General features: G+C 35.9%; 3 protein-coding genes across 9 annotated transcripts; all 3 read left to right on the forward strand.

Annotated features, from left to right (window-relative positions):
- Positions 1–5,224: 5,224 nt before the first annotated feature.
- Positions 5,225–11,229, forward strand: LOC115964810 (putative disease resistance RPP13-like protein 1). Its single transcript, XM_031084058.1, has 6 exons — positions 5,225–5,843; positions 5,902–6,782; positions 8,325–8,545; positions 9,208–9,406; positions 10,078–10,154; positions 11,109–11,229. Exons 1-6 carry the CDS (start codon positions 5,225–5,227, stop codon positions 11,227–11,229), a joined length of 2,118 nt encoding a protein of 705 aa, XP_030939918.1.
- Positions 11,230–18,589: 7,360 nt separating this feature from the next.
- LOC115965910 (putative disease resistance RPP13-like protein 1) lies at positions 18,590–25,480 on the forward strand. 7 transcript variants are annotated; one of them, XM_031085218.1, is made up of 8 exons: positions 18,590–22,666; positions 22,766–22,959; positions 23,064–23,457; positions 24,113–24,200; positions 24,303–24,366; positions 24,619–24,719; positions 24,880–24,940; positions 25,081–25,480. In XM_031085218.1, exon 1 carries the CDS (start codon positions 18,805–18,807, stop codon positions 20,644–20,646), a length of 1,842 nt encoding a protein of 613 aa, XP_030941078.1. In that variant the 5' UTR covers positions 18,590–18,804; the 3' UTR covers positions 20,647–22,666; positions 22,766–22,959; positions 23,064–23,457; positions 24,113–24,200; positions 24,303–24,366; positions 24,619–24,719; positions 24,880–24,940; positions 25,081–25,480. The 7 variants fall into 7 exon arrangements, with proteins under 7 accessions (XP_030941078.1, XP_030941073.1, XP_030941075.1 ...); XM_031085213.1 differs by having other exon boundaries at positions 24,303–24,357; XM_031085215.1 differs by having other exon boundaries at positions 24,113–24,192; positions 24,303–24,357.
- Positions 20,734–22,583, forward strand: LOC115964811 (putative disease resistance protein At3g14460). The gene is made up of 2 exons (XM_031084059.1): positions 20,734–21,808; positions 21,895–22,583. The coding sequence occupies exons 1-2, from the start codon at positions 20,734–20,736 to the stop codon at positions 22,581–22,583; spliced, it is 1,764 nt and encodes a 587-aa protein (XP_030939919.1).
- Positions 25,481–27,123: the final 1,643 nt, after the last annotated feature.

A 27,123-nucleotide genomic window follows, 5' to 3' on the forward strand; every position in this document is an offset into this window, starting at 1 on the left:
CAGAACAATGAAAAACACATTGTGACTGCTCAACATGAAAACAGATGAGAACAATAGCAAATAAAACACGCCATACCCATTACACAAAGAGAGAAGTATTTCGAACACAATATCAATCCAAACGGTAACAAAAATATCCAGGAAAAGGAAAATGAGATTGAGAAGGCAAAACCCATACCTTTTCTTGATGATTTGGATAGGAAATGAAGCACCAATGAGGTTTGAAAAATGGATTCACGGAGTGTTTGGAAAGGAGATATTTTAGAGAGAAGATAAACAGTCACAAATGTTCGAGGGAAAACTGAAAAAGTTTTAAAAACTGCTCCTGTTCCTGCCAAACACGCGTTTTTCGCGACTTGATTAAGTCGCCACACAGTCGCCAGTTCAAGCCGCCAAGACACTTAAAGACAAAAATTTGAAAAATTCTTCTAAGCGTTTTTCGCGACTGGAAGGTCTACCCGCGAGTGAGTCGCGAGCTGAGCCGCGAAAATCTCTGAGTAATTCTCGCGACTGGACCTTCCACTCGCGAACAAGTCGCCAAAAATGACCCGCGAAGATGCGACTGAGGCACGCGGCTTGACATACCCGCGACTGACCCGCCAAAACAGGGCAAAACTGGATTTTTGAAATTTTCATATTTTTTTTCAAACAAAATACTTTCCAAAAACACTTAAAACACTCAAAAATCTTTTTGTGCTTGAATTAACAAAGATTGAGCATGTGAAAACACATTTCATCAAGTACAATCACACAAATGAATATGGCATTTATTGAACATAAACTTGTGTGTTGTGTGTGGATATCAACAATGAGATAGTCCTTCGTCTAATGTGAAGTTTCAATGATCAATTCAACCAAGGCATACACAATTAGCACAAGATCATGTGACCCATCTCAATTATAGAAATATGTATATATAACCTCCCACAAAACTTGATAACATGACTTGGAGCTTTACATTTTACTCCACTTTTAATCATAACATTTGATATTTTTGATCTTTTGAGGCAATCACCTCTCATTGTGAGAGTGATATTTGACATTTCACTTTAATGAACAAGCCTTTGGCTTATTGAATAAACATTCACTTTAATATAAGGTCGCTTACCCTTTTTCCTAGTCAAATACTAGAATGTGCGACAGGTTTTTGCAGCTCAATATCTCTTTTTATTTGGAGATTTACATTTGGTGAGCTCTTATTAGCAAAACAAAAATAAAGAGTGGGAAGATATATAGACACAAGTCTATGCATGTCTCAAGATCAACATAACCATTCACTAATCATTCATGACAAGTTTGAAGATCTATTTACAACAATCACATAGATTTCAAGATTTTTCCCACAGTGATATGAGTGCATGAAAACAAGTAATGCTCGAAAATGCACAAAGCCATTAGCACAAAGGTACAAGGCAAAACTAGTTTTGAGACAAAAACTCAACAAAGTCAATCAAGTTTTTTGATTTTCTAATTTTTTATGTGATTTTTGGATTTTTGACACAAGAAACAAAAAGATTGATAAGACAAAATTAAAAATATGCACAAGTAGACAAGCAAACAACCAACATCAAAAACAACAAGCAAACCAAACAAACATTGTCACAAAGCATAGGAAGTATTAATGCACGGACATGTTGTAATGCTTATGCATGAGTACCCTTTTTCACCCACATGTCACTTGTGTTTGGGGTGATTTCCTTATAGGATTGGGTACGGGAGTTAGGGCTTTCAAACCTTCGTGAGAAGCTTTCCAAGCAGTTGGTGAATACACCAATCATCTTCATCACGTTCATCATTCCGGGATCACCATTCTGATCTCTAGATTGATCTCCAACCCAAATTCTTCTATCATTTCTAGGTCCTCCTGACCTTTGAGGAGTTGCACTATTCTTTGCTCTCAGCTTTTGGCAATTTGGTCGAGTATGCCCTTGAAGTCCGTAATAATGACACACATAAGTTGCTCTAGGGCCTCTTTGTGGTCGTGGGCGTGACTTGGCACGAGATTCAAACCTGCCCACAGATTGATTACGGGGATTCAGCATCCGTTGGTTCACCACATTCTTCTTCTCCTCCACCTTGAGCCTCTCACCAGTAAAGTTAGCTACAACTGGATCTTTGGCCTTTACAAACTTCACTTCTTTAGTGACATTTCCAGATGAACCACTTCCTCCGGTATATCCCAATCCGGATTTGTCTGAAAAGCTCTTTTGAGATGAGATAACATCATCTAGCTTCTTGGTGGTGACCTTCTCTACTTTAGCATTTGCTTGCACAGCCTCATTCTCAAGAAATCTTACTTTTGTGTAAGTTTCGGACAACTTACCATTCAGTGTTTCTATCTCACATTTGGCCTCCCTATATCGGATTAGGAGACTTTTATAGTCCTCCTCAGCCTTCTTCATTTTTCTCATAGCAGCCTTGGCCACCCTTGTGTACTCACCTGACTTCTCCAAGAGTGAGTTATAATTCTCTTGAAGATTTGCTGTGCTTTCATCTTCTTCAACATCTGATTCTTCAACAATTCCTAGTGATTCATCATCACTATGTTCTCCAAGGTCTCGTACAAGCAAATTCAACTCTTCTGAAGATTCAACATGAGCAATAGTCATAAAAGCCGAATAGTTCCCCTCTCCATCACAGCTCTCTTCAGATTCTGAGTCAGACGAATCCGAGTCACTCAAGGTCGTGGCATACACTTTACCTTTCGATTTCAAATAATTCGGACATTCCTTCTTAAAGTGTCCATGCCCGTTACATTCGAAACAAGTGACACCTTGTGTAGGTTGGGATTCTTTTCCATCTTTCCTTTTGAATTCCCTTTTCTCCCTTTCAGAACTTTGGAATTTTCTTTTATCATCAAATTTGCCATTATTTTTGAATTTCAAGAACTTTCTGAAATTTTTGACAAGGTAAGCAACATCTTTGTCAACCACATCTTCTTCCGATGAGTCTTGATCTTCCACCTTCTCATTAATGGTCTTAAGAGCAAGAGATTTACTCTTCCGTTGATTGGGCAGCGACATCTCATAAGTCTGCAGAGAACCAACCAGCTCCTGTACTTTGATGTCATCAAGTTCCTTGCTCTCTTCAATTGCTGTCACTTTAGCACGAAAACTTTCCGGCAATGATCAAAGGATCTTCCTTACAATCTTTGAGTCCTCCGTTTTCTCCCCCAAGTTGAACTTGCTGACAACCACTTCATTTAGCTTCCCATTGAAAGAGTCAAAAGACTCATCCTCACTCATTTTGAGCTCCTCAAACCGAGTGGTCAGCATTTGTAACTTGGTGTCTTTCACTTTCTTCGTGCCTTCATAGGTTGTTTCCGAAATCTCCCATGCTTCTTTGGCAACGGTAATATGAGAAATCCTGTGAAATTCATCTGGAGACACACCACAGAAAATAGCATTGAGTGCTTTACTGTTAGCATTGGATGCAGCAAGTGCTGCCTTATCCCAAGTGGATTTGGCTGCCTTAGGTCTGGTCCAACCAATCTCAACAGCATCCCAAACAGATTCATCAATAGAACAAAGAAAAGCTCTCATGCGAACCTTCCAAAAAGCATAATTACTACCATCAAAATATGGAGGTGCATTTAGGGATTGAGACTTATCCATCTCAAAAGGGAGTCAAGGATCACACAGTGGTAATGAAACCAATAGCAGTGTACCCGCTCTGATACCAAATGAAAGTTCAAAGAACGTGTAAAAACACCTTTGAACGTTTAGACCCCCAAATTACAACTTAACCAATTCAAGCAATATGTCAAACAACTAGTGTGCGGAAACTTAACATATGTTATAATATGAAATTGGTTAAAAACTATCTAAGCCATAACAAAATAAAATCCACAGCAGATAATAAAAAGGTAAAGATAGAGAGGAAGGAAGATGCAAACACAAAGACAACACGCGATGTGTTATCGAAGAGGAAACCGAAGCCCTCGGTGTAAAACCTTTCCGCCGCCCTCCAAGCGGTAAACAATCCACTAGAAAATACAGTTTGGATACAAGGACAGCAATAGACCCTCCAAGCCTAATCTACCCAGTGCACCTAAGCCCTCCAAGCTTCTTGCTCCAACGAGGTTGCGCCGAACCTTTTTCTTTTCTAGCTTCCCGGATTCCGCTATTAGACCGTAGCATCAACCAATGAAGATTGGTTCCTTCCTAACTGCTTCCCAGAAATCCAAACAATTGTCTCACAATGATGATGATGGTGAGAACCAGGTTTGGTATAATGCCTCTCAAGGATTTGACAATGGAGAGGAAGAGAGTTGAGAAATTTGAAGAGACTCTAAAGTATAGATTGTGGGTGAAACAATCTAGTTTTTCTTTAGGGTTTCTCTCTCAAAATTCTCTCTGGAAGCTCTTTTACAATCGTGGGTAAAAGGGGTATTTATACTGGAGTGGGAGAGGAATGTGAAACGTCTGGTTTTACAAAACAGGGGTGGCTCGCGGCTTGACTAAGTCGCGAGATCCAGTCGCGAGATAACCGTATGGCCAGTTGTCCTGTTTTGTCCTGTAGTGCTCCAGCTAGCATGACTGTTCATCTTCCAGCATGCTTGACACGTGTGCTGCGTCTGGCGGCTTGCAGTCGCGGGTCACCCGCGAGTCCCAGACACGCGATGGGTAAAAGGGTCTTGCACACTCTTGAGCAATCTTCAGATCTCACTCACTACCCTTACATCAAACCCACCTAAATACAGGGTTACGATCAATGCTGACTTACAAGCAAATTTGACACGGACGATAAAGCCAAATTAGATGGTTGAATAAATTCAAACTTACATACCCTTTTGATACTAAATGGTGTCTGAACTTTTATTTTTGAAATCAGGCTCAAAAGAATTTAGAGTTATGCTAGGACCACCGAATTGGGCACAATATTATATCACAACTCATTACGTGGCAAGTTGTGATTGGTAAAAATATGCCCTTACATGGCTTACTATCACGCATTTTCTAATCACAACTTGCCAGGTTGTGGCACAAAATTGTGCCCAATTCGATGGTCCTAACATAACTCAGAATTTCTCATTGATCCTCAAAGGGTAGCCTATCCATCTGTACTCCATTGTTCTCAGTTACTTCCATATTATTATTTCTATCCATTCCTCCTTTGCAAAGAAAAAAAAAAAGAAAAAGAAGAAAAAAGAAAAAAAGAAATGGCTGACGCCTTGGTGGGAGGAGCTTTTCTCTCGGCTTTCCTCCAGGTTTTTTTTGACAGGATGGCTTCTCGTGAGATACTACACTTTTTTAGCCGATGGAAGCTTAATACTGAATCTCTGAAGAAGTTGAGGACAACTTTACTGTATATCAATGCAGTGCTCAATGACGCTGAAGAGAAGGTAAAAAACCCAGCTGTCAAAGAGTGGGTTAACGAGTTAAAAGATACTGCTTATCATGCTCAGGACTTACTGGATGAGATTACTACTGTTGCCTCGCGCTACAAGCTGGAAGCTGAACTGGAAATGTGCAGAAGTAAGGTACGAAGCTTAAACTTAACTTCTCTTAGTTTTTCTTACCAGGGGATTGAACCAAAGTTAGAAAAGATTCTAGGCAGACTAGAATTTCTTGCAAAGGAAAGAGACATCCTTGGTCTGAAAGAAGGTGGTGGTGAGAAACCTTCACGAAAGTGGCCGACAACGTCTTTGGTTGAAGAATCCAGTGTATACGGTAGGGATGATGATAAGGACGCCATAATCAAGTTGTTGCTGTCAAATGACCGCAGTGGTGATAGCATAAGTGTGATTCCCATAGTGGGCATGGGTGGTGTAGGCAAGACCACCCTTGCTCAGCTTGTATACAACAAGAAGTTGGTGACGGATGTTTTTGAAGTCAGCATGGGTTTGTGTTTCACAAGAATATGATGTACTAAGGATAACGAAAAGTATTCTTGAGGCAGTCTCCTCAACTGGTGATAGTGACAATCTAGATCTACTCCAAGTTAGGTTGAACAAGAGTCTTATGGGAAGGAAATTTCTGATTGTGTTGGATGATGTATGGAGCGAAAATTACGAGGATTGGTCCTTAATGAGTGTTTTGAAATCAGGGGCACATGGGAGCAGGGTTATTGTAACAACACGTCACAAAAGTGTTGCTTTAACTGTACGTAAAGGCACAGTTCAACCTTATCATTTAATGCAATTGACAGATGAAGATTGCTGGTTGTTATTTGCAAAACATGCATTTGGCAACATAGATTCTCAAGAATATCCAGAGTTGGAGCTAAATGGTAAGGAAGTGGTGAAGAAGTCTAATGGCTTGCCTTTAGCAGCAAAAACTCTTGCTGGTCTCTTACGGGTGAATTTCGATCCTAAGGAATGGATTAAAATATTGGAGAGCAATAGATGGAATTTCTCAGATGGTGAAAGCAGTATTCTGCCCGCTCTTAGATTGAGTTACCATTATCTACCTTCATATCTAAAACCGTGCTTTGCTTATTTCTCAATCTTTCCTAAGAACTTCAAATTTAAAATGGATGAGTTAATGCTCTTATGGTTGGTGGAAGATTTTTTGCTATCCCCTAAAACAGAGAATTTAGAAGAAGTAGGTAGTGGGTATTTCAATGAGCTAGTATCTAGGTCATTCCTCCAACAATCATCAAATATACGCTATGTTATGCATGACCTGTTGCATGATTTAGCAAAATTTATCTCTAGGGAGTTTTGTTTTAGAATGGAGGGTAACAATTCATATGGCTTATCGGAAAAGACTCGTTATTTTTCATATTCTAGAAGAAAGTGTGATGCCTATGAGGGATTTGAAGCCTTACATAAAGCCAAGGTTTTGTGAACCTTTCTACAATCATCAATTTTTTCAGCATCGCATGGGTACTTAAGTAATAATGTTATACTCAACTTACTGCCAGCACATATAAGAAGCTTAAGGGTACTATCTCTATTTTCCTACTGTAATTTGACAGAATTGCCAGACCTGATTTGCACTTTGAAACATTTGCGATATTTGGACCTTTCTCACATTGCAATCAAAGTATTACCTGAATCTATCTGTACTCTATACAATTTGCAAACTTTGCTGTTGTTATGTTGTCGTTCTCTCACTGAGTTGCCTGCCAACATGGGATGTCTAATCAACATGCATCATCTTGACATAAGAGGAACAAACTTGATAAAAATGCCACTGCTAATGGGGAAGATTGAAAAGTCTCCAAACCTTAACTGCTTTTACTCTGGGCAAAAATGGCGGCTTAGGAATCAATGAGCTGAGGGAACTTCGGCAACTTAAGGTGTAAAGTTGTGATTTATAACTATGTTTTATGTTGGATTTATTTCATGACAAAAAGTGTTGTAATTGCTTTAATTTTGTTCTTTGTATTTTGTGGGATTTTATTGTATTGAGTTTAGTATTAAGTTGGTGAAGACTCAAGTTTAAATAAAGATCAGTGCATTTTGCGACTAGCTTGTGAGAAGGGTTCTTGCGAAAAGGACATGTGAGAAGCACATGACTGGAAGCTGAAAAGTCGTGCCAGACTGTCAATTTCGCAAGTGTCTCGCGAGTAAGGCCTTCTTGCGAGGTAGTCGCAAAACATTCTACCTGGAGGAATTTTAAGTGTGACTTTCTTACCCTTTATCCATACTATATATACCCTCATTACCCATAAATTGTGAGGAGGCCATTCAGAGAAAAAAAACCCTAGATAGGTTTTCTACAACACACACATCCATCTTCCAGAGAGAGAGCTATTCATCCTTAGTGAGAAATCATTCTAGCCTCTTTTCATTCCCTTTCTCATTGTCATACCTTGAGAGGAGATTTGTACCCAAACACAACCTACACCTATTTAGAGTGTAGAGAGTGTTTTGGAACTTGAGAAGTTTTGGGGATTTGCTAAAAAAAGCTGGTGAGGCTTGGCGGATGCAATCGGGCGTATTGCGGGATCCAGAAAGCTAGAAAAGACACGGTTCCGAGAAGTCTTGTTGGAGTAAGAGCTTGGAGGGCTTAGGTACACTGGGTAGATTAGGCTTGGAGGGTCTCTTGCTATTTGTGTATCTCAACTTATTGTCTAGTGGATCAATTTACCGCTTGGAGGGCGGTAGAGAGGTTTTTCGCCAAGTTCTTTGGTTTCCTCTTCGATAACACATCATCGAGTTATCTTGTGTTTGCATCTCTGTTCTCTTACTCTTGTACTTTACTTTTATGGTTTGTTGTTTATGTTTATGCACTAGAGTAGTATCAATTGATTGCGCTTCATTTACTCTTATTTCCGCACTTAGATAAGTTAGAGTAAAAATAATCTAGTTGTAATTTTTAATTGGGGGTCTAAATAGCTTTTGTGTTTATAACACATTTTCGAGCTTTCATAAGGGAACCCTTTCTGTTTTGAAGTTAGAAAATGTTGTCAATACTAGAGATGCTTTGGAGACCAATTTGAGGGATAAGTTACAACTTGAAGAATTAGTATTGAAATGGGGTGGACAGACGGATGACTTCAAAAATGATAGAGAAGTACTAGACCAACTGCAACCTCATGCATATCTAAAAAGGCTTAAAATTGAAAATTATGGTGGCACAGCATTTTCAGATTGGTTAGGGGATGCGTCTTACAAAATTGAATATGTAAACCTTCATAATTGTGAATATTGCGTCTTCTTGCCACCATTTGGGAAATTGCCCAATCTTAAGTACTTCTCTATTGTGGCATTAAATGTAGAGACTATTCAGGGGCGGCTTGATGCATTTGGGGGCCTAAGGCGAAAATTGATCATCTTATTTAGATGCAAAATTACTACTAATTAACATGAACTACATAGAATTTTTTTTTTTTTTGAATTTTTAAGACAAAAAAAATTTGACAAAATTTTTCATACTTTTTGATGTGGTAGATTGATAGTGGTAAGTAAAACAGTGGTATTAGTGGTAGATTTAGATGAAAACTAGTAAAAGTTTGCTAATTAAACTCTTATTATTATTCTTTTTTTTTTAGAAGTGCAACATTTACAATATTTTTTACAACAAATCCTAGATTTTAAACTGCTTTTTGTTTTTTATTTGAAAATATCACTATAATTATTTTTTTGCCATCAACAATAGCCTGTAATAACTTGCTACTTAGCATTAGTTGTAAAAATGTTGTGAAAAATATTGTGGACGACGTTGCATTTTTCTCTATTTTTTTATTTGTTTTTCATCTAATAAAAAAAATTATTTTATTTATTGATTATAAATAATCCTATTGGTTAAAATTTAGGGGCCTTTTTTTTACATGGGGCCTTAGGCGGTTGCATTTTTTGCTCCACCATAGAGCCGGCCCTGAGACTATTGATACAGAGTTTTATGGGACTGCTGCTTTTGGGAAAGAGCCATTGGAATCGCTAGAAATTTTGCGCTTCAAGAACATGTTGCAATTGAAGGAATGGGCTCCTTTCGCAGATGTGAATGGAGGTGCAGTAGCTTTCCCTTGTCTGCAAGAGCTTTGTATACAAAACTGTTCTGTCCTAAACTGACCAAGGGTCTTCCCAATGACCTTTTTTCTTTAAAAGTACTGGTGATTGATAAGTGTAAGCAGCTTGTGGCTTCAGTTCCAAGTGCTCCAGCCATACGTGAATTGAAGTTGCAATATTGTCATAAGGTGTTGTTGAATGAATTACCACCTCTAGTGTTGATATGATGCCTTGGAGTCCTTCCATACGGACAACAACCATTGTCTTCAAGAGTTGAATATCTCTGATTGCCTATCTCTCATGTTGCTTCCTAGGAGTGGTATATCTGATACACTAAAATCACTCAGTGTCAAGAACTGTGGGAAATTAATGTTTCCAATGCACCAATGCTATGCATCCCTTGAGAGTTTGCACATAAGATGTAGCTGTGATTCTCTTGTGTCCTTTCAATGAGACTTATTTCCAAAGCTCAATCAACTTGATATCCATGGATGTCTGAATCTTCAGTCCCTTTCTGTTCCAAATCATGGACCACTTCAGCATCTTGCATCTCTCGAAGTTCACGGATATGTAGTCAATTAGGTGAAAATTGGTTTGGCTTGCATTAAAATCCTAGTTTTCTAGGATAATGGCATGGGTTGTACAAACTTCAAGAGCTGTAATGTTCTTGTTTGAAGGCAATTCTGATAATATCCTTCATGAGGGAGAGATTCAGACTCACGCCTGACTGTCTGAGTGCCTACATACCTAAGAGGTATGTTGGCAGGAAAGGAAAATAGCGAATGTGTTGACTAGATTATGTTTTCCTATACTGCACTTTTGGTTGATTTCGTTAAAAAATTCCCAGTAAGCACTCAGCAATCCGACAGGTGCAGGTACCCATGGTCTCAGATATGCTTCAGTGTGTCTAAATCATGACCTTACTGTGAACCCTGCAAACTTACTTGTGGCTTTCTTACAACTGTACGTACATATGATATCGTATCTTGCTCCTACGTAGTTTTAGTTTGTTTTACATAGTAATATCTGAAAATTTGTGTAAACAATTTTCTGTATCCGTAACTTGTGAAAATCAAGATAATTTTTCTGCAGATAGCAATGGTTCAGTAACCTGATTTTGAATCTCATCAAAGATTAGTTCTTTTTCACGGGGATTCATATTTGATTCTAAAGATAAATGAGTCTTTGTATATGTAATGTAAATGCAGTCCAAGCCTTTCTAGTATGGTGGGTGCCCAAAAGACACATACTGAAACTTTGAATCAACATCTAATTAGTACTCCAGCAGTCCAGCTTAGGCCAAAGCTAAGTATAATGAGTCACATTCAAAGGGAAAGAAGGAAGGCAAACAAAAGTTAAGATTTAAATATCTTCAATATAATTACACATACATATAGGCTATAGCTTGGTTCAGTTTATTCTTACAACTATTCTTTGTAGGAAACGGCTACAGAAAATTTCCAAGAATACCAAAAATCAAATCCACTAATGTGACTAGTATATCAAATTGACTTGATGAATATCTGGATATGAAAAATAAACTTCCTACAATAGAATGGATGATGAAATGGAGCACCGGTTGATAACTCTAGTGTTTTCTGCAGAAAGTGTATAGAGAATAGAGATCATTTGTTCTTTGAGTACTCATTCTCTAGAAAGGATTTGGACTGCAATAATGAGACTGTCTAATATCAAATCCTCATATCAGCTGGGTTGATCTTGAGGATTGGGGGTCTTCTGTCTTCAAAAGGAATGCCTTGAGAGTAATCATTACCAAATTGGCTTATGCTGCAGCAGAGAAATGCCGTAGTCCACGCAGGGCAGGTTAGAACTGAAGAGAGTTTCCAAATTCCGGTGTCAAGGTGATCAATCCTATTCAAAAAAGAATCTATGAAGAAATTTTCAGTATGAGAAGTCATGTTTCAACCTTCACTAATTAAAATTTTGATAATATTAATTTTACTAAAAAAGAAAAAGATAAATAATCCCAACTTCTTGCTAATATATTCTTTCATCTTGTTTGGGCTTTCTTTAAATAACTTCATTCAGTTGTACGTTTAGAGAGGAAAGTTCTACAATCTTCTCTCCTTTTCCATTTTCTCTTTCCATCTAAGTAAAAATTCTACAAAGCATGAAGCTCTAATAATCCAAACCTGTATATATATATATATATATATATATAATTACTTTTTTATTCTTTGTAGAATCAGAATCAATGATAGCTAACATTATATCTTCTAGTCACTTGCTAACCCTTTTATACTTTATAGTCACTAGCATGCTAGTCTTGGATTTGTTTACTCTATCCAACTGTCTCTCACTACACGAAAGCGTAATTATTGTTTTACGCTCCTTAATGTTACAATGTCCACATTTTCATACCAAATATTTACATTTTACATATGATATGAAAGAATGTGAACATGACTTGAAAGAGTGTGAACATTATTGGATGTGAAACAATCGATGCTACTTACACAGTTACACCTCCATTCCAGCACTAGGAGCAAAGTGTACACACTCTACGTAATTAGATTATGTTTTTATCAACTCTATGTTGAACCCTTGAGGAAATGTTCGCAATAATTTAAACGAATCTTAAGTAGTAAGTTGTTATTAACTGTTACTGATGGACAAAAATGTAATATTAGTAGTGGTTCCAAATTAGAACTAGTAATAACATATCATCTAAAATTTGTTGTAAAATTGGTGTGAATATAAGCATGTAGCATTACTTAAAAAAGAAAAAAAAGAAAAAGAAAAAGAAAAAGGATAATAGTTATATAATGTTTTACAATCTTCTCACCCAGTTAGGACCAATGCAAACAAATAATGGCCCAAGCCATCAAGCTTTTTGATGCGCAGGCCTTGGCATAAAGAGAGAGGGCCACAGGTTTTAGGCATGGGCTGAGAAACCCAATATTGCTTGACCCAATTACTTTAAGGTTGTTTTCTTTCTTTCTTTCTTTTGAGCTTGGGCTTTTGTACTTTGGGTTTCCAAAACGACCCTCAAAATATTTAGTTACCTACACCTCCACTCTAGTACTAGAAAAGCATTGTTTCCATACAAGATTTGAGCTTTGATTAGATTAGATTATATTATTATCAACTATATGTTGAACTCCCTAAGAAATGATACCAATTCAATATTCTTTTGAGAATACTAAGTATTTTTAATATACACACGAGAAGAGGGAAGAAGGTTTTTTTAAAATACTTTACAGTAGTGTATATCCAAAAATGTTTAACTCTTAGATACTCAACACAGAATTTTATATTCAATATTCTAGATAGCATTGCAAAGAGTTGCATATTCTCATAACCAAGTATACATTTAACATTTTAACTACTCATTCAATTATTTCTCTTACTTTGTCACCGATCTTTTTTTGGGTTTGGGTGTAATCTATGAATTTTGAATTCTATAGCATGCAATTGTACTTTCAAAATTCAAATTTTCTAAAAACACAGACAATGAAATAGTTCTATTTTCATGAGAATCCCAGTGCACCCAATTCCTCTTACGACTTAAGAGGTAAATTACCTTCAACAAAATTGGTTACCCATGTTCTAAAATAACAGGGGTTCAAAAATACTAAAATTGATTTTGAAAATATTATATGTTTGAGAAAGAACTCTAAAACAATATTAGGATTAAAGAAAACCAGCTCAAAAAAAAAAAAATAAATAAATAAATAAAACCCCAAAATTTATGTGGTTTGGCAATAACATTCAAATTACTTTGCTTCCATTACGCTTTTGTTTTAACGAGTTTTTCCTAGAAAGAAAGTACTTTCGTATTGTAATATTTCAAAAAAACAAAATAAATAAATAAATAAAAAGAAAAAACCTTCTGCCTTTTATCGTTTTATCCTTGTGCTTTTTCTCCTTGCTTTTTCTTTGCCCAACCATCTTTTGATGATTGTGATCCCCAAAAAAGAGTATTTGATTGTTTGAAAACCACAGAGCTTGAATCTAGTGAGGTTCACTATAGCAAAATATTCAAGAAGTTTTCTTGACTGCCACAGGTTTTGGTTTATGGGTAGATGAGGTTGTGGAGGAAATTCTCTTTGGGAGATTCCAGTTGTTTCGAGGCTACTTTGATAAGAAAGCTAGTAGGGCAATTGTTCAAGGGTCTTGTAAGGTAGATCATTGTAATTGCTTTTGTTATAGTGAATTTTCTATCAGACTATGGGTTTGTTTGGATACCGCTTATTTTGCTGAAAACTGAAAATACAGTAGCAAAATAATTTTAAAATGCGGTGTACGTTTTTAGACCCTTTAAACACAAGTTGTTTAACCTAGTTATTTAGCCAAGTGATTACTTAGGTAAATTATTCAGTCGTAGGTTAAGACATATAAATCATATCATATAAATAATGCAGAAATATAAAGAATACAACGATATGATAACTCAAGAAAACCTAACCGGTAAAAAACCTGAGGGGAGTTTAACTTAACTATTCTCAAGGTAAAACAGATCCACTATGAAAGAATTGAAATTTGTATAATAGAACTTAGACTACTAACATCCTATTGCTATCTCGAGTATAAAACTTATTACCGACCACACGACAACACCGAGTCCATGGACTACTTCTTTCTTTGATTTGCTGCAACCACACGTTCTCCTACTTGTGACTTTGAGACTCCACTCAAAGGTTTAAGATCTTCTTTAAAGTTTTTTATGCAGCAATTGAAGCAACTATCAAGTTCGCCCTTACTCCTTCCCCTACTATTTAACATTAACTCTCTCTCTCTCTCTCTCTTTTTGCACTTGAAATAATGTTTATTAAGTTTTTTAATACCCAACTCTAGTTTTTTCCCCTAATGAAATATTAAAAAAAAAAAAAAAAATTAATAGGGGCATAGAAGTAAATTTCTACAAACAATATTTTTTATCATAATAAAAGAGTTTTTCATCTCTTTACTTTTCCATCTTTCAACCAAACACCTAGAGGAAATTAAATTTCTTCTATCCCTCTACTTTTCTATTCCCTCTCCATTTTTTATTCTTTCACTTTTCCATCTCTCCAACCAAACGAACTCTTAAGTGAATTGACAATTAATTGATTATTCCAATGCATAAATTGCTTTGGGTCAGAATTGAATCTTCACATTGTTCTATTTGGAAAATTATTGAATACTTAGGGAGAACCATAAATGCGTACTCCCTCATCTCACATGAATTATGGGTCCCATCATAAATTTAATTAGTAAGACCCACAGTTATGTGAGAGGGAACAGTACGCATTTATGGTATTTCGGGAATATTCAATAATCACTATTCAACTTTTGCTGTTCAGCAATTTACCTCACTGTTGAACGTAAATTAAATTTCCCTTATTATCTGTACTCTCGTTCTTGTATTTTGAGTTTTGTTTCTTTTAATACCTAAAAGTGTGTCGTTGTCATTGGCCTTTTTTGGGCATATATGGAGTTTCAGGCATGACTTTAAAAAACAAAAATGGTTTGGTTTAGCTTCAAATATGTTTGAAGTTTTGGGCTCTAACTATCAATAAGAAGATGATGTGTGTTTCTTCATATGCAATGTACATAACAATGACTAATATTATTTTCTTATTTGTGGTTGGAGCCTTGGGGTCTAAACATATTTGAAGCCAAATTTTAACCTTAAAAAACAAACAAGAATCTAACAAAGTTAACTTTCTAGTAATTTACATGTGTCCAAGTGCATAAAAAGTTAAAGAACCCAACAATGTAATGGAATTCCCTCGGGATTGAGGTGTACCTAACACTATAAACCAATGTAAGAGTACATTATTGGTTTTGCATTAATGTGAAATGTCCCTACTTCCTAGTAGTTTACTTTGCTTCTACGTTAAGTATTGATTTAAAGGAAAAAGTTAATGAATTCTCTAAGGGTATTAGTTTAGAAATTATTTTTAGAAACTTTTTATTGAAAAAAAAATTGATTTTTTTGACATTTTTTAACTTTCTATATTTTTCATAAAAGTTGTATTAAAACTTTTTAAAAAAATGATTTATTAACAATTGTCTGAGCATTTGTTAACATAATCCTTTATTTAAAAAACGAGTCTATCCTAGAAAGAAAGTGAATTGCTTTTGTAGTTTTTCAAAACAAAACGACAGTAAATCAGACTCACTGTTGTTTTTTTAAGAAAAAAAAATAGTGAACAACATAATGATTTCGACCCGACCAAAGAAAAAGCACGCTCTAAGGTAATCATCAATTATGTAAGGTAATCATCACCCGTTGTCTGATATAGGAAGATTTTGTTTTGGCAATAAGGGAAGCTTCTGGCTCTGGACAAGCTTGAAATTGTGATAAATATTAATATGTACTGATAAATAGGGGAAACGGCATCCAATGGACAATGAGACGGGAAAAAGTTGTAAGAAGAGTAACGTCTATTTCAAGCAAATAAAACTTGAATTCACAAGGACTTCTGGAATTTACTAAAAAATAGTGGAGAAAACTCTTTGAATTTTCATTAAAGTGTACATAATTTTAGTTTACACGCTTTGGGGCTATTTTCTAGGCTCTAGAACTTTATTAGTGAAGAAATTTAACAAAGAGATTTAACTGTGTTTAGCAAGATTGATGAACAACAAGCAAGTACAAAGAGTATTTCTGAGAGTTGTAGAGAAAGTTAAGAGAGAAAAAGAGAGACGAAAGAGTGAAAAATGTATGAGAACCTTGCTTAATTTACATTCTGAAGTATGATGCTGAATTTATACTAATCAATCTCACTAACTGAATAAAAACTGTAACCCTGGATTCACGGATTGGATTCGTATAAAGTGAAGGGAGTTAGGCTCAGCTCTCTAACTGGTTTACGTGCCTAGATAATTGACATTTACACATCCAATACGACACCGTTTGTGCAAGACCAGTGGCTCAGTTGTTTGCATAGTGCGTTTTATATCATCTTCAACAATTAGCAAGTAAAATTATTCTAAAAGAGTTTCTATTTGATACTCTAAAATAATAGGACCTTAATTTGATTAGAGAAGCCTTAAAATAAACATGATATATATATATATTCTTAAAGGCAAGAAAGAGATCTAGTGCAAGTGAGTTTACACATTAGAAGGAGGAACCTACAGGCAAAGATAATGTGAGGTTTAAGGCTAGATTTTTTTTAATGGATATGATAAATTTGTAAACTGGCTAAAGTTGTTGATTTGGACATTATTGGAGATAACATTACATCCAACTATAAAGAAGTTGTGAACACATTTGAGAGTGGTGAATGGAAGAATGCTATAGATGAAGAGATGCAATCTCTTCACAAGAATCAGACTTGGGATTTGGTATAACTTCTTAAAGGTACAGTTTGCTTCCAAGTTGGCACAACTTGATGTGAAAACTACCTTCTTGCAATTTGCACAATGCATATGAATTTGGAGAAAGAGATTTACATGTCTAAACTTGGTGGTTTTAAAGTTATTGGTAAGGAAACTTGGGTTTTCAAGTTAAAGGAATTATGTATAGTTTGAAATAGTCCCCTTGATAGTGGTAGAAGCGGTTTAACCGCTTCATGATAGGGAGAAAGTAAACGAAGAGATTGATCATTTGAAGACTACTTGCTTTATATGTTGTGATATGGTGGTGTCATGTAAAAACAAGGTAGAAATTGATCGTCTGAAGACTTTAGTTGAGTTCAAAATTTAAAACAAAGAACCTTAAGAGGAATAGAAAATACCTGCTATGGAGATTGCATGAGATAGAGTGAAGGTACTACATAATCATTTGACTCAAAACATAGTATTCGACTAGAGTGCTACAACATTTTTGTTTGGATTCCAAGACCAAGCTTGTGAGTACTCATTGATTAGTGCTTTGTTATCATCACACATCGATGAGGAGCGTGCGCACATGGCTCATGTCTCATATGCAAGTTTGGTTGGCAGCCTTATGTATGCAATGGTATGTATTTGGTTTGACTTTTTCATAGGCCGTTAGTAAAATTAATTGTTATATGCATGATCAGGAAAAAGGTCATTGGCAACATGCTAAATGGATCTTGAAAAACATTTTGGGAACCACTAATTTTGATTTGAAGTTTAGGAGTGATGATTCTATCGGGAGATAGTTGGTTATGTTACCTAGATTATGATGGTGATCTAGATAAGCATCATTCTACTACATGCTACCTATTTACATTTGCTAAAGCACCAACAAGTTGAAGGTCGACACTGTAGTCCACTATTATATTATCAAACACTAAGGTTGCAAGCAATGGTTGTGAATAAAGCCATCAAGAATCAAGAAGCTGGTTGGCTAAATGGTATGATCAAAGACTTAGAGATTCATAATCAAATCTTGCATGGAACTATCCCTGTAAACAAGCTTAGTCAAGCCTAGTGTCACAATTTCAGGTTTGTTGGTTTAATTTAATTTCAAACACAAGCCGAGTTCAAACTTATTTACCAAATAAGATTATATAGTTAAGCTTGATTCCTTTTCTTATCGAACAAGCTAGAGCTTGTTTATGAATTACTTGATTAACTTTTTTTTTTTTTTCCTTATATTGTAAAACTATAACTAAAATTTCTTGCCCTTCACAAATCAATGAATTTTACTATAAATGAATTGTTTATATTATCAATAAACTACAAATATGAATTTGATATTATATGAACCTATTTACATACTTATATAATTCATTCTTAAGTCTATATAAGTATATTTTCAACATGTATACATATAAAAATATATATGAAAAATTATATTGTTAAATCGAACATTCATGTTCATAAGTGAGTTTGTCACAAACACATTATATGTTTGAGTTTGTCTTGTTTAATAATCGAGCCTAAATGTATACTTAATTTTGGCTTATTTGTTTTTTAAGGAGCCAAGTTCAAACCATTCATAACCAGCTTAGTTCATTAATTTGTACGCCTAATCCCAAACTTTTTCCCAAAACAATGTTGGGCTCTATTCACATGAGAAAATTATTGAACACTTTGAAAGTATCATAAATGCGTACTTTTCCTCTCTCACATGAATTGTGAGTCTTATTATAAATTTAGTTAGTGAAAACCACAATTATATAAAAAAAAAACTTATATATTTATGGTACTCCAAAACTACTAATAATTACTCCTTCACGTGCTGTTTAAAGTCCTTACTTTGCATAAAATGGTGGGATCCATTTACTGTATTAGAACATATAATTGCTACCAGTGTGCTCTTTCTCTCTCTCTCTTCCTTATCTTTCATTTCTTCATTTCACTTACAGAGTACTGTCTTAAGTCTAAATTTTCTTAGAACCCAACCAACCAACTATATTTTTGAAATCTGGTTCAAAAGAACTTGTCATAGATCCTCAAAGGTAGCCTATCCATTTGTACTCCATTGTACTCAGTTACTTCCATATTATTTTTATCAATTCCATCCTTTGCAAAAAAAAATGGCTGAGGCCTTGGTGGGAGGAGCTTTTCTTTCTGCTTTTCTCCAGGTTTTTTTTGACAGGATGGCTTCTCGTGAGGTACTAGACTTCTTCCGCCGACGGAAGCTTAATCCTGAATCTCTGAGGAAGTTGAGAACAACTTTACTGTATATCAATGCAGTGCTCAATGACGCTGAAGAGAAGCAAATAAAAAACCCAGCTGTCAAAAAGTGGGTTAACGAGCTACAAGATACTGCCTATCAAGCTCAGGACTTACTGGATGTGATTACTACTGATGCCTCGCGCTACAAGCTGGAAACCGAACTGGAAATGTGCAAAAGTAAGGTACGAAGCTTCAACTTGACTTCTCTTAGTTCTTATAATCGGAGAATTGAACCAAAGTTAGAAGAGATTCTAGGCAGACTAGAATCTCTTGCAAAGGAAAGAGACATCCTTGGTCTGAAAGAAGGTGGTGGTGAGAAACCGTCACGAAAGTGGCAAACAACGTCTTTGGTAGAAGAATCCAGTGTATACGGTAGGGATGATGACAAGTTCTCCATAATCAAGTTGTTGCAGGCAAACGATGGCAGTGGTGATAACATTAGTGTGATTCCCATAGTGGGCATGGGTGGTGTAGGCAAGACCACCCTTGCTCAGCTTGTATACAACAGCGAGTTGTTGATGGGTCTTTTTGATGTCAAAGCATGGGTTTGTGTTTCACAAGAATATGATGTACTAAGGATAACGAAAAGTATTCTTCAGGCAGTCACTCCCTCAACTAGTGATAGTGACAACCTAGATCTACTCCAAGTTGGGTTGAAGAACAGTCTTATAGGAAGGAAATTTCTGATTGTGCTGGATGATGTATGGAGTGATAATTACGCAGATTGGGAAGCCATTCTGATTGTTTTGAAATCAGGGGCATATGGGAGTAGGATTATTGTAACAACACGTCGCAGAAGTGTTGCATTAACTGTACGCACAGGCACAGTTCCAACTTTTCATTTAATGCCATTGTCAGATGAAGATTGCTGGTTGTTATTTGCAAAAGTTGCATTTGCCAACATAGATACTCAAGAATATCCAGAGCTGGAACTAATTGGTAAGAAAGTGGTGAAAAAGTGTAATGGCTTGCCTTTAGCAGCAAAAACTCTTGGCGGTCTCTTGCGGGTGAAGTTGGATCCTAAGGAATGGGTTAAAATATTGGAGAGCAATATATGGAATTTCTCAGACAGTGAAAGCGGTATTCTCCCAGCTCTTAGAATGAGTTACTATTATCTACCTTCATATCTAAAACCGTGCTTTGCTTATTTCTCAATCTTCCCTAAAAACTTCAAATTTAAAAAGGAGCAGTTGGTGCTCTTATGGATGGAGGAAGATTTTTTGCTGTCCACTAAAACAGAGAATTTGGAAGAAGTAGGTAGTGGGTATTTCGATGAGCTAGTATCTAGGTCATTCCTCCAACAATTAGGTGGTAGAAATATACGCTATGTAATGCATGACCTGTTGCATGATTTAGCAAAATATGTCTCTGGGGAGTTTTGTTTTAGAATGGAGGGTAACAATTCAGATGGCTTGTCGGAAAAGACTCGTTATTTTTCATATTCTAGAAGAAAGTGTGATGCCTATGAGAGATTTGAAGCCTTACATAAAGCCAAGGGTTTGCGAACCTTTCTACAGTCATCAAATGTGTTAGCGGCTCATGGATACTTAAATAATAATGTTATACCCAACTTACTGCCAGCACTAAGAAGCTTAAGGGTACTATCTCTATTTTCCTACTGTAATTTGACAGAATTGCCCGACATGATTTCCACTTTGAAACATTTGCGATATTTGGACCTTTCTCACACTGCAATTTAAGTATTACCTGAATCTGTCTGTACTCTATACAATTTGCAAACTCTGTTGTTGTCATATTGTCGTTCTCTCATTGAGTTGCCTGCCAACATGGGATGTCTAATCAACATGCGTCATCTTGATATAAGCGGAACAAACTTGATAAAAATGCCACTGCAAATGGGAAGATTGAAAAGTCTCCAAACTTTGTCTGCTTTTATTCTGGGCAAAAATGGCGGCTCAGGAATCAATGAGCTGAGGGATCTTCGGCAACTTAAGGGAAGCCTTTCTATTTTGAAGTTGGAAAACGTTGTCAATGCTAGAGACGCTTTGGAGGCCAATTTGAGGGATAAGTTACAACTTGAAGAATTAGTGTTGAAATGGGGTGGACATACGAATGACTCCAAAAAAGATAGAGAAGTACTAGACCAACTGCAACCTCATGCATATCTAAAAAGGCTTACAATTGAAAATTATGGTGGCACAACATTTTCAGATTGGTTAGGACATGCTTCCTACAAAATTGAATATGTAAACCTACATAATTGTAAATATTGCATCTTCTTGCCACCATTTGGGAAACTGCCCAATCTCAAGTACCTCTCTATTGTGGGATTAAATGTAGAGACTATTGGTACAGATTTTTATGGGACTGCTGCTTTTGGGATAAAGCCTTTTGGATCGCTAGAAACTTTGATCTTCAAGAACATGTTGCAATTGGAGGAATGGCTTCCTTTCACAGATGTGAACGGAGGTGCGGTAGCTTTCCCTTGTCTCCAACAGCTTTTTATACAAAACTGTCCTAAACTGACCAAGGGTCTTCCCGATGGCCTTTTTTCTTTAAAAGTACTGGTGATTGATAAGTGTCAGCTGCTTGTGGCTTCAGTTCCAAGTGCTCCAGCCATACGTGAATTGAAGTTGCAATATTGTCATAAGGTGTTGTTGAATGAATTACCATCTCTAGCATTGAAGCTTAGAATTAGTGGTTATGATGCCTTGGAGTCCTTCCATATGGACAACAACCATTGTCTTCAAGAGTTGGATATCTCTGATTGCCCATCTCTCATGTTGCTTCCTAGTTGTGGTACATCTGATACACTAAAATCACTGAGTGTTAAGAACTGTGAGAAATTACTGTTTCCAATGCACCAATGCTATGCATCGCTTGAGAGTTTGCACATAAGATGTAGTTGTAATTCTCTCGTGTCCTTTCAATTAGACTTATTTCCAAAGCTCAATCATCTTGATATCCATGGATGTCTGAATCTTCAGTCCCTTCAGTTCCAAATCATGGACCACTTCAGCATCTTGCATCTGTCAGACGCTTGGAAATTAGTAACTGTCCTAATTTTGTATCCTTTCCCGAAGAGGGACTGCCTGCCCCCAGCTTGACCTGGTTTCGTGTTGATAGCTGTAACAATTTGAAGGCGCTACCTGAACAGATGCACACCCTGCTCCCATCTCTTGTTACTTTAAGCTTACAGAATTGTCCAGAACTTGAGTCGTTTCCAGAAGGGGGTTTGCCATCCAGTTTAAAATCACTTGAAATCTGTTATTGTGACAAACTCATTCCCAGCCGCATGGGGTGGGGTTTACAGGGACTACCCTCTCTTGGAAGCTTCTCTATCAAGGGTAAATGTGAAAATCTGGAGTCCTTTCCGGATAGGGGGCTGCTGCCATCTTCTCTTATATCCCTTGATATCTGGGATCTTCAGCATTTGAAATCTCTGAATGGTGATGAGCTTCAGCATCTTACTGAACTTAAATATTTGCGTATTGGCTACTGCCCAGTTTTCCAGTCCATGCCAGAAGGGGGTTTGCCAACTTCTTTAACTTCTCTGAAAGTCAAGAAATGTCCGATGCTGAAAGAACGGTGCCAAAGTGAGAATGGAGAAGACTGGCAAAAGATAAAGCATATACCAGTCATAGAACTTGACAATGAAGTGATCTCACGAAGTTAAAGTCTTTGGGAGCCTCAGCTCCTCATCTAATTGAACTTCTGCTCATGTACTCATTTTGCGCATCATATCATACTTGCTGCCAGGTGTGTGGATTGGTCAATTCTTTCTTCATGAACTTAAACATCTACTCAGTAAGAGGAAAAAAAAAATCTCAATTATCTGCTTTAACTTATGTCTTTCAGTGATCCTTGCATAAACAGTAGCAGCAATGCTAGCACTTTGTCAGTTCAGAAGGCATGGGGGATCATTGCATACTGGTGGAAGCCACGCTCGAACTTTGCCTATTTCATTTTTCAACTACATTTCTTGTCAATCCTTCGCAGGATACTACATATATCCTCTTTACAGGTTTGCATACAACAAGTAACAGGCTGAGGTAGTTCCAACTTCCAACTGAACAAATTTTTTTTTTTTTTTTTCTTTTTTCTTTTCTTTGGCTAAAACCATCTAATACCAATTGTGTTTGGGGAATGCCTTCAGCTTTGGACTTAACATCAGACAAAGGCTCTAGCTATGTGAAGAGCAGTTGGAATATTTTGGAAATTAATGTTGAATGAACGACCTCAGGCTGCACAAAGTTATGGTTACGGAATGCCATCTCTCAAATTCCTGATTGTTAAATTGAAGAAAGAAAATGCTTACACCTTTATTCCTCCAACTACTTCAGGCAGAATTTGCAGTTCTGGAAAGCTTTCAATGCAAGGATTGTTCAGTAGATTTGTGCTCTTGGTACTTGGTGTTTAACATTGCAAAATAATAAGGAGAGAAATTATTGTTGGGATCTGAGAAAGAGAGAGTTGAAGTGAGGAGAAAGAGAAGAGAATCCAGCCTCAACACCTAGGGCTACATCTTTTATGCATGCTCAATTGTATTTGTACGTACAATTATATATTTGGGCCTCTTATGCCATTACACATGAACACAAATATATATATATATATATTTATATATTTTGAGAATTGAACAAGGATAATATATTAACCCTATATCTTTTACACTTGGTATGGACCACCTCCACATTCTCAATTTATGCTTAATTATTCTCATATATTGCTTGCCAAATTTGACACTAGACTATTTATTTTTTGGACAAAATTTAGTTACAAAATTGATTGTAACATGAGACTATAACTTTATTTAATAAAATAAAAATGACTACATATTGTGAAAATAGAATTGTTGAATTGAATTTTCTTTACGTTTTTGATACACATGTTAAATTTTGTTTCAATACAGCTAGATTTGTGATTGTTGAATTTTTTTTTTTTTCCTGAGTAGAATTCAAAGTTATTGCTTCCTGCCAATTAAACCTCATTTTTGCATCTGTATACCATAACTTATATTATTTCTGCGAGGAACTCTAGAAGCTTATCCGTCTAGTAGTGTTTTTTATTTTATTTTATTTTTCAAAAAAAAAAAAAAAATTCAAGTGTTCTCAATTCCCTCATTCCCTGTATTACTGGTGTACGTCCAGCCCATATGCTTTGTTCAATTTTAATTGGATCTCATACTCTGTTCACTTTGCACAGGTCTCTGGTTTGATCATCTATTTGGAGTGCAACTAAACCAACTCATGTCATGAACAATTCTTGTACCAATATTTAACCAGGTTTCATGGTATCAAACATTTTTTTTTTCTTTGTGAAGGTTATATAATAAATTTATCTTTCTTCATAATTTTGAAAGGATTGAAGTTTGAAATCTAATTATGGTTATCAGTTGAGACTTGCAATAGCCAATAGGCATGAAGGGGAAGCAAGCGACAGATTAATAGGTAGTCAAGGTCTTTGTCAAATTCCATTTGGTGATTCTAATCCTTAATAGAAATGAAAGCTATTAGAAGGATTCTCTTTTTATTTTGTGAGAATGGTTTTCTACTTTTGTCTGTATGCTTATGCATAATCATATTTGTTAGGTTTTGAATTATCAATATGCCGGTATTCAATATATGCATCTGTGCTTCATAGATTAAACTTATTTGGCTTTGGATGAGTTTTGAATTATAAGTGATTTATATCCAGTGAAAATTGAACAGGGTAACACAACAAGAAGATCAATAAGGAATGCGAAGCTCATGTTGATCTTTTTCCAGCAGCATCGGATTGAAAATCTAGCACTGAAAGTTACATACATCAGGTGTCTTTAGCCTTTTCATTTTGTTTTTTTTTTAAGCACAATGAAATTTTAAGTTAACCCATGATTGCCTAACTCTGTTAGCTGATTTTAGAACACCGTTACTAAGTGTATGGTCTTTTAATGTCAAAATCTTCATCATGTATGTGTTTTTAATTTTCAGATGTTAATGTTGGACGATATCTGAACATTACTATCCTGTTTTGATTCTCAATCATATTCAGGTCTGATTTTGAAACTTGGATATAATTTAATTTATTTATTAAACTTGTTCATTGTTTTTGTCCACTCATCTCATTGGATCTCTCTTATATAGTAGCGGTCATACGATGGATATTTGACAACTATTTTATGACTTGTGCAGATATGGAATTGGTGGACTCATTGTGTTGAGCACAAAAATATTGCTAGAAATCCATGCCTACCAAGAGTAAAAAAGGTTGGCTGACCAAAGGTTTTTTGTGGCAGTCTAGCAAGAGCCAGGGAAAATTAGAGACCTTTGGGGCTTCTTGAGGTGCTCCTTTCTACTGCAAAACTTTCTTTGCTACTATTCTTGTTACTGGCATACCAGGAACATTAATGATATTTGATTCCATCCTCCTGAAAACTATACTATTTTTTTTGCCTCTGGGAAGTGCTATAGTAGGATTCACTTCCGTTTAAATGTAATATATTGTAAAACCCTATATAGGCCTCTGTCGTAATGTTAAGAATATGATGTTTCTTTACTCAGTCAAAGTTTCTAAACAAAGAAAGTTTCCTTCTTTATGGATTCATATCATTTTGAGGTACATTCAATGTAATTGAGCTCAAATTAGCAAATTACAACGGGTTACTTTCAGGTCATTGGATTGCAATGCTTGAATTTGGGTTCCTGATAGTGGCTTTGTTGTTGAATTTGGGCACTCACTCTCTTAAAACCTCTTCTCTTTAAATTTGTTACTTATTTATTTTTTTTCATTGAAATTCTATGGTTTCTACTAATTTGGCTTTGTAAGGTTTGGTTGCTTAGAGAATAAAAATGGAAACATTGAACAATCTCCTTTATTGTCTTGTTTTATAAAAATTTCCTTCATTTTCAGAGAATCAAAATGGTGATTTATAATTTCTGTCTTCTTTTTGTCTGCTATATTATTCATTGTTGTTTCATCAGACAATCAAAATTTTCATTCAATTTTAATTCCCTTTAGAGGCAATTCTAAATCTTAGGCCAGTTTCATAGGTATATTATAGATCAACAATGTGAATTTGGGGTTCTCATGATATGTATTCTGAAGTATATTTGTTGGGATTATCTAGGGTGTATTTTGAATGAAGAAGCACGATATGTGTACTTTTGATGCTAAGTGGAGCCTAAATAGTTGGATATGCATTGGCTAGCATCATGAGGTCTTTTGGTTCCTTTATTTATTTATTTATTTATTTTTATTATTAGATTCTCCATTTTTATGTTGTGCCTCCTACACAACTCAAATATTTTCTCATTCTTTTTAAATCTCGTAGGCATTGCACTAAAATTGTCCACCAAAATTTAATGCCAATATATATATGTATGTATGTATATTTTTTTTTTCCTTTCAAGATATTTCTGTAGTTCCCGCTTGTCAGATGTTGTACAAGTTTAAGAATCTATTTGTTATTTCTTGCTAAGAATACTTAACTGATGTTAGTTCGAAAAAGAATTATCATGTCCATGAGATGCCACATGACTGGCTTACTGGTGGAAGAAGAAATTGTTTATTGATGTTTTCTTATGCATTATTACCAAAGAATATGTGAAACACAACCATTGAGTGGAATCGGTTTGAAGAGAGTAGTCCAGCTTATTGTTTGGTTTGGACCTGCAAATGAAACCCTCTGCATTCAAGTCCACATTTTCTGTCTCTCTCTCTATATATATACTGATATAAGAAAGAGCACAACTATATAGGAGAATCTAAATTTGCTCAGTTGGAAGATTGTGGCTTTTAAAGTATTGAGAAGTTCACGGATATGTAGTCAATTAGGTAAAACTTGGTGTGGCTTGCATTAAAATCCTAGTTTTCTAGGATAATGGCATGGGTTGTACAAACTTCAAGAGCTATAATTTTCTCGTTTGAAGGCAATTCTGATAATATCCTTCATGAGGGAGAGATTCAGACTCACGCCTGACTGTCTGAGTGCCTACAAACCTAAGAGGTATGTTGGCAGGAAAGGAAAATAGCGAAGGTGTTGACTGGATTATGTTTTCCTATACTGCAATTTTGGTTGATTTCGTTAAAAAATTCCCAGTAAGCACTCAGCAATCCGACAGGTACAGGTACCCATGGTCTCAGATATGCTTCAGTGTTTCTAAATCGTGACATTGCTGTGAACCCTGCAAACTTACTTATGGCTTTGTTACAACTGTATGTACATATGATATCGT

The sequence above is a fragment of the Quercus lobata genome, chromosome 10 (genome assembly GCF_001633185.2).
Source record: "Quercus lobata isolate SW786 chromosome 10, ValleyOak3.0 Primary Assembly, whole genome shotgun sequence".
NCBI classification, from domain to species: Eukaryota; Viridiplantae; Streptophyta; class Magnoliopsida; order Fagales; family Fagaceae; genus Quercus; species Quercus lobata.

What these genes read in the sequence shown, in the direction of transcription:
- LOC115964810 (XM_031084058.1), top strand. Translation starts at nt 5,225, where the DNA reads ATGGCTTCTCGTGAGATACTACACTTTTTTAGCCGATGGAAGCTTAAT. An exon ending in TGTTTTTGAAGTCAGCATGG is followed by an intron (nt 5,844 to 5,901) that starts GTTTGTGTTTCA and finishes TTCTTGAGGCAG; the next exon opens with TCTCCTCAACTGGTGATAGT. An exon ending in AGTGCCTACATACCTAAGAG is followed by an intron (nt 10,155 to 11,108) that starts GTATGTTGGCAG and finishes TCCTCATATCAG; the next exon opens with CTGGGTTGATCTTGAGGATT.
- LOC115965910 (XM_031085217.1), top strand. Translation starts at nt 18,805, where the DNA reads ATGGCTGAGGCCTTGGTGGGAGGAGCTTTTCTTTCTGCTTTTCTCCAG.
- LOC115964811 (XM_031084059.1), top strand. Translation starts at nt 20,734, where the DNA reads ATGGGATGTCTAATCAACATGCGTCATCTTGATATAAGCGGAACAAAC. An exon ending in TGAGAGTTTGCACATAAGAT is followed by an intron (nt 21,809 to 21,894) that starts GTAGTTGTAATT and finishes CTGAATCTTCAG; the next exon opens with TCCCTTCAGTTCCAAATCAT.